At 34.9% G+C, this 7,447-nt stretch overlaps 2 protein-coding genes across 2 annotated transcripts; both read right to left on the reverse strand.

The window, feature by feature from the left end:
• Positions 1–470: 470 nt before the first annotated feature.
• On the reverse strand, positions 471–2,275 carry LOC100570158 (interferon-inducible double-stranded RNA-dependent protein kinase activator A). Its single transcript, XM_003245310.4, has one exon. It carries the CDS (start codon positions 2,124–2,126, stop codon positions 504–506), a length of 1,623 nt encoding a protein of 540 aa, XP_003245358.1. The 5' UTR covers positions 2,127–2,275; the 3' UTR covers positions 471–503.
• A 730-nt stretch (positions 2,276–3,005) lies between these two features.
• LOC100570242 lies at positions 3,006–7,128 on the reverse strand. The gene is made up of 2 exons (XM_003245311.4): positions 6,408–7,128; positions 3,006–3,906 (listed from the first exon to the last, which is right to left on the reverse strand). The coding sequence occupies exons 1-2, from the start codon at positions 6,850–6,852 to the stop codon at positions 3,614–3,616; spliced, it is 738 nt and encodes a 245-aa protein (XP_003245359.1). The 5' UTR covers positions 6,853–7,128; the 3' UTR covers positions 3,006–3,613.
• Between the last annotated feature and the right edge of the window lie 319 nt (positions 7,129–7,447).

Raw genomic sequence — 7,447 nt, forward strand, 5'->3', positions numbered from 1 at the left:
AGTCAAATTTTAAGATTTTAAGTTTAAATTTTGAATAATCAACATTTAAAATGCTTTAGACACTTACATTTTTAAATATTCAAAAAAAAGTATAGAAGTTAATGAACAAAATTTAAAAAAAAAAAATAGCATGGTCAATCTTAAATCGACATATAATACTAAATTCAAATCACTTTTCAAAACTGTAATAATCACATTAGTAGGTCCATTGGTATGAATAACAAAATATTGGTACATTTTAGTTGAAATAACTAACAGTTCGCAATACCCTTAAAGCAATATTTTTAAAACTTCAGCGTCGTCGTAATGTAACTATCTCCTACCTATTATATGATTGTGCAATTCATTATTATGATATTAGTAATTGAGTTGTATTGGGGACTTGAATAGTCAGTTAACAAAAACGACATATTATAATGGTATTTATTAGTATTTAACAAAAAATATCCTTGCAATGAAACATATAAGGATATTTTTAATATTTTTATTCTTTTCAATGTATTTTATATCATTAATGTAGTATGTTTGATGTAATTTAATGTTTTCTTAGCAACCGAATTTTGAGCCTCTGCATCTGTGATTCCCTCATCTATAAACGTCATGACATATTTTCTTGCTACGTATATATGAATTGCTCCAAAAACTGTGTTTCCGATAACATTTTCAAAAAGTTGTTCGTATGTGGCATTAAAGTCTTCTTCGTTTGCAAGTTTTGTCAAAAACTCAATTGGAGTCATATTAATTTCTTCCCAGGAAGTGCATTTCTTTAGTTTTTGCACACATTCCTTGTTAGATGATGACATTTGTTTATACCATATTTTCATGTAGTAAACCCGATCACACTGATCGTCGTTTTTTAGTTTCATAACATTCGACTGCGAAAATTGATCAGCTTTATCATGTGCGTAATTGCTATGAAGTACCGAGGTGTTGTTCTGTTGATCCAAATTAATTTGGTCACACACAATTTGAGCGGCTTGATTTTTTGCAAGTTGCTTGGAATTACCTACACCCGTGGATTTGTAAGGCCCTGCGGAACATATCACTGAATAAAATAATTTATGGATTTCATTATCATTTTCTTGGTGGTATTCATATTTTGGCAGCTCCCAACCACGAGCTGCACACTTCTCTTGGAGTGTTCCAATGTAATTGGCAGACATTTTGGTTTTGTTTTTTCCGTGGTAGATTTGGTCCAAAGCTATGTTAACAGTGTTGTTTTTGGCTTCATTTTTTGACAAACCTAGACCGAAATCTATCGGTTTCTTCTTTCTGGTATTCGATGTTGAATGCTCATTGATTGTAGCATTATTCGAATCAATTTGGATATACATCAAACGAGCAGCATGATTTTTTGCGATTTGCTTGGATATTCCTACGCCCGTGCATTTGCATTTCCCAATGGAACATATAACGGAGTACATATACCTCTTGTTTTTAATGTCGTTATCTTGATGATATTCATATTTTGGTAAATCCAAACCACGAGCTTGACAATACTCTTGCAGCATACCAATGTGGTTGTTATAACTCACATTATGGTTACTCTTTATCTTTAAAGAATTCATTGAATTCAGTAAATGGTCATCACCTTGTACAAGAGCAAATTCAAACTTTTCCAAAAATTTGGCCGCCGCATCTTCTATCGCTTCTTCCATCGATGAACCGCATCCGTAAGTTACCATACCCTCACATTTGGCATTATAAGTGTAAATCCTGCTCGGCATTAGGCCCGCCGTGGAGATCATAGCATATTGTACTAATTTACCACGTGTAGTCATAATGTCGTCAAGCCGTTGGACCGCCGGTGAGTGTTTGCGGACCAATTGATCTCCACCGCGTTTGTCTATCATGTGCGTTTGTTGCAGTGATTCTTTGATTATTTTTTTCGAATGGTTGCTGTGAGAGGGTTTCATGTCGTGTAGCGATGACGTGCTTTTGTAATCGGTACAGTTGCTTCCGACGAGCGTGGGATTCAGCAACCGGTTATTAAGAAACTGTTTGACGCGTGGTAGACCGGGGTTTCGGAGTTCCGGAAACAACGAATTGTTACCCCAGACGGAATACTCGCTCAAGTCACTTACCGCAGCGGAATCGATTTGGCTGCAGTTAAAAGGGCTAACCATTGGCGATGATGACACAAACAATTTTTCTATCCGAGATCAACGATAATACATGTATAGTTTAGGATTATTATTGTTGTAGGATAAACTGTAATATGAAAAATTCTTAAATGAAATACATAATAGTTTTCCAGGTGATACTAATGCGTGGAATGTTACCGTGGAAACGCGAGTAATGAGTATATTATTAGCTAATACCTATATTATAGCACTAAAATAAAACTGCTGTACACTCGTTCGTTTTCAATATTATATTGTCATTATATTATTATACTGCAGACTGTAACTTATAAATATTTGATAATACTTTCATTGATACATAGTAGTGCCATGAAAATTAAATTAATTAGTAAGAAAATAAAAAGCATATAGTTCAGGCAGATGATTCAGCGATGGGGCCTGCAGTGACGTATTTAGGGAGGGGGTCAAAGAGACTTTTTTTAAAAAATGTCGGTGCTAGATTTTAAATGTATGATATTGTGGTATAGATTAAACACAGTGCGATCTATATTAGTCGCAGCAAACACTGACGTTTGCATGCAAAAACACCACCATGACTACTTTTTTATGATTGATTAATGATTAGTTGATTATTATTTGTATCTCATACGTTCAAAACAATTTAAACAAAATTCTCAGAATAACAAAAATGGGCTGTCAAAAAATAATAATTATAGTGATAAATCAACAATACATGCATGAAGTTATCAAGTTGGCAAATCACTTGTTTTCATAATCGATTATTATCATGATAAATAATAATCGAGACATCTTGATACAATACTACTACAAAGAAGATTTTGCTTACACATTGTCTAATGAATTTTAGTAATTTTATTATTGGCATTGCCTATAATAGTAATGAATTCCCTGATACAATAATTAAAATGTATTCCATAACATTATACTTAGATTATGAGTGTGAAGATTTATATAATTATATCCATATTATGTTAAAAATTCCTTAAATGAATTTATCTTCTCTCTCCAACTCACGCATAACATAACAAATTTGCGTTCAACGCATAATATTATAGTGAACTGGCCTGTTATCAAACTTAAATTTAACAACATTATCTATGTTAGTACGTTGGAATGTTTACGATATTTAAATTGTATACAAGTTAAGGGTAGGGATGTAAATGAAACAATTTATGTAATACAAACACATATTATTTTATTAACTTTAAATTATGTGGAAATAAATAATAAATTAATATTTTTCATTGTAAAATCTAAAAACAGATTTATTTTAAAAGCAGTAGGTAATAGAAAAAAGTTCATAAATTAATTTGTTTATAAATACCTACTTCAAAATAAATCGAAAATAAATCTTCAGCACGTAGCATTACGATACCATTATTAAGACGAATAGTCTCGTAAAAAAATTATTACACGACGGATATTAATAATAGTAAAAAAGAATTACTACTAATCGTTACGGTTATAAATAAATAAATAATAAATTAATAAGAACGTCTTGGTGGCTATTATTGCTTTTGACCCGAGTACGCCATGTGGTGAGCAGCGCCTTCGATGCTCCGACCGTAATGATGAGGCGATTCGGTTTCGTGACCACCACCACCACCACCTCCCTGTTGGGGCTGCATGAGTTTCTTGAGCACAATAATACCGGACAGCACCAATGCGATTTTGCTTATCAACAGTGCTTTGACTGAGATTAAAGCGATGATTTTTAATGCCATCGGTCCCATTACAGCGGCAGCCGTCATACCGGCCATCATGATGGCTTGTTGCATACCCTTGTCCTTCTTCTTGCGACCTATATATACGACAAATTACAACCAATCAGTCGTCGTTATCATGTAGTACGAAAAACATATATTTTAATGATGTAGGAGGGACCCATTGCAATTTCCCGTTTTCCCGCGAGTTATAAACGTATATCCTATAATATGACTATTTCATATACCTAATATTATTTAAATTCAAATAGGTATTTTCATACGATTTGTGACTGATTGCAGATATGCGTCGGACAAGAAAATTACGCGTCGTAATTACAGCAGTGAAACGTGTTGATCAAGCAGAGTATAAAATATTATATGATTTGTCCCACTGTTTTTAAAATATAATTTTTTATTGATATTTCCGGTGGAAATCGAGTGTCGGGGTTTTATATACATTTTTTTTAAATTGTTCTTGAATAATAAACACCTAGTGGGAACAGAGAACTGTAGATGTAGATTAAATGCAAATACATAATTTCAAAGTAATTACTATTAAGTATAATGTGGTACATGATTAAAGCAACATCGTTAGGCAGTCGTTATTGAAGAACAAAATATTTACGTTATTTACGTATAATATTATTAAGAATCGGCAAAACAAAAAATTATTTATTTTAATGTTATAAATTGTTATTATTTTAAACAACATTTTAATTGGAAAAGAAAATTGAAACTTTTAATTTGGTTTACAAACGTCCATAATAAAATTTTTTGGACTATATAGTATATAATATATTATACAATAATATATCCTACGCCAAAATAAAGTAATAATTATATTGAAAAGGAAAAGTTAATTTATCAAACATTTTGTATTGTCACTGTTATACGTCTTGTAAAATAATAAAACTAAATTTAATATTTTATTTTTAAAAAACACTGATAAAATGTGTTATTTGAAAATGTTTACACGGCGTAACGAAATAAGTTAATCGGTGTTATTGTCGAATAAACTACCTCTAATAGGCACTTGTGAATCACAATATAAAACTATACATTGTTCAGTTACCTACCTAATTATAATTATCTCTGTTGGACTGTTCAACACCGTTTCAGTTAGGTTAAATTAAGTTAGGTCTCTGATTTATAGTCTCTACACCCCCTCCTTTAATGAAATCAAAGGTTCTTGACTGTAGGCAAAGGTTGGGATTTATTTTAGTATCTTATATGATACCTCCGCAAAGGGTCATTGCCTTTCTTCATGGCACGTGATTATTATGCCACGACAGAACTTTGATCATCGTAGGTAATATTTAATATTTGTATCTGGGAAGATCGAATGGCTCACGTACACCCGAGATAATGATAAATTATAATATTAATTAATAACTATATATTTATGTGAACATGAGCATTAGAAAGTGTATGCGCTCCGAAGGTACCCAAATCGCGATCGTGTACCTACGGTCTAAATCGTTCGACACAATCACGGCACAGGGCAGTTTTCGGCAAGAGAACAGATAGGTATACCTATACACTTAGGATAAATCGGTGCTTAGGTATAAGGTTAAGTCGCGGTCCACCGATCCGGTATTAGCGTTGTGCTTGCGCGTTCAATAATCATATTATTATGGGTGAACGTGTTGAAACGTATGGAGGTAGATTAAATATCAACAAGTGTGGATTCTGACAATAAGGCGCGCGGCGTTTAAACTGAAATATAAAAATATAATCACGAAAATGACAGTGTAGACCAACAGACAAACGGGTAACAAAATCGCACCACTGTTTACCTCAATAACGTACGTGCCATACGATCAAAATGTTATAACGTACGTCCGTGTAAACAGTGCGCGCTAATGTGGCAATAATAATATGTGCCTATAATAACGAATATTATGGTTTATACATTACCATTCATACAACAACATAATATGGTGACACAGATGTATCTCTCACCGCTAACGAAAAAAAAAATCAACTAAAAAAATTCAAATGCGATTTTAATATTTTACGTTAATTTTATAAGGAATTTTACACCGTATCATTCGATGGAACAAAAAAATACCTACTCATCTGTTCTTTTTTTACGTCAAAGTATTTGAATTTTCACTTGAGTATAGTTCACTATTTGATTTTAAATACAGATATACTGAGAAAGAATTTGAGTACTAAAAAAGTATTTAAATACGTTTAATCAAGTACTTTACAAAACTGTACCGTATTCCCCGAACTCATCGAAAAGAGGTCCGCTGGTCACTCGTTGGCGAACATTATCGAGCCCGCGGACATGAAATTTTAAAATTATTTTTTGGTTTTGGTGAATAAAATGAGGTTTTCATTAATTTAAATTAAATTATTTGTTTTGCCTTAACTTTCTTTGGATAAACATGTGTACCTACATACAATTTTGGTGGCCCTCAAAACTTCCCAAGTTTCCAAAGGGAACCTCAACAAATCTTAATTGGTGACCCCTGCAATAGAGGAAACTTAATTGGTGACCCCTGCAATAGAGGAAACCCGACTCAAACGGCTTAAATGTTATCGGGCGGTGATTTTGATATTTAATATTGTAATAATAGCGTTCTTTCACCTTCTTGGTCGACACCGTCGAGCACGATGGTCCTGGTGGACATGAGCCTGTCCATGCGGTTGGCGAGCATGTCGTCCAGCATGGCGTTCTTGCTGTCGGCGTCCGGAGCGGCGTCCAGAGCGGCGCGGTCGGCCCGATCGGCTTGTGGGTCGACGGCCAGTGATTTGCCGGCCCTAGCGGTCAGGATGACGCCTTCCGTAAGGGTCACGGCGGACTTGCCGAGGGCCCGGTCAAGGGCAGTCAGCGCTTTGGACTTGAGGCACACGGTGGCTGGTACGGCAGAAGTGATGTCGCCAAAACAATCGTCTAGTACTGACCACAGGACCGTGCCGAATCCGTCTTCTTGCCGTAGCTGCTGTTGTTGTGACTGTTGTGGCACGGAAGCGGTGGAACCGAAAACTGCCAGAGAAACGCAAACGAACGAAATCGCGATGGGAGAAAACATGCTTTTGGTTTTTTTTTGCAAATGAAATATAGTAAGTATAATAAAAATGAAACAGTTTTACCGTCTTTCGTCGGACGAAAACTGGAGTGCGAATTTTCACGTTTACTGCAGTTGTGATATTATTACAAAGTAGGTGCCTACCACGTATGAATATTATCTGGCCGAGTGTGGACTCGTCAGTCGTCGGTGTGAATGTGATGGTTCCTAATTGGATACCAAGAGTTTATATACGCACTTGCGTATCGTCTGGTCAGAGTACCGTGAAAATATAATGGAGGAGTTTCATCCGATTCGGCGGCGGCTGATGTCCCTGTTCGCTCCGCCGCGGGAAAACCGAGCGCGTTTAACCGCGACCGTTTGATGCGTTTTCTGGTTTTCACGTAAGCACGACCGTGCCACGGATGTAGACATGTGATTCGGATAAGGATTTAATTTCATATGTATTGTTATAAGTAAGTATGTGTTATAATATTATGTGGTACTCGACTACAGCTGCACAATATTATTGTGTTTTGTTCGTTAGCCGTATACGATTAAGAAGAATATATTATTCGATTCCTTGCCTCTTTATCTTATAGCAGTTGTAATAAATACA

Source organism: Acyrthosiphon pisum, chromosome X, assembly GCF_005508785.2.
Source record: "Acyrthosiphon pisum isolate AL4f chromosome X, pea_aphid_22Mar2018_4r6ur, whole genome shotgun sequence".
Classification (NCBI taxonomy): domain Eukaryota; kingdom Metazoa; phylum Arthropoda; class Insecta; order Hemiptera; family Aphididae; genus Acyrthosiphon; species Acyrthosiphon pisum.

What these genes read in the sequence shown, in the direction of transcription:
- LOC100570158 (XM_003245310.4), bottom strand. Translation starts at nt 2,126, where the DNA reads ATGGTTAGCCCTTTTAACTGCAGCCAAATCGATTCCGCTGCGGTAAGT.
- LOC100570242 (XM_003245311.4), bottom strand. Translation starts at nt 6,852, where the DNA reads ATGTTTTCTCCCATCGCGATTTCGTTCGTTTGCGTTTCTCTGGCAGTT. An exon ending in CGACGGTGTCGACCAAGAAG is followed by an intron (nt 3,907 to 6,407) that starts GTGAAAGAACGC and finishes TCGTATATATAG; the next exon opens with GTCGCAAGAAGAAGGACAAG.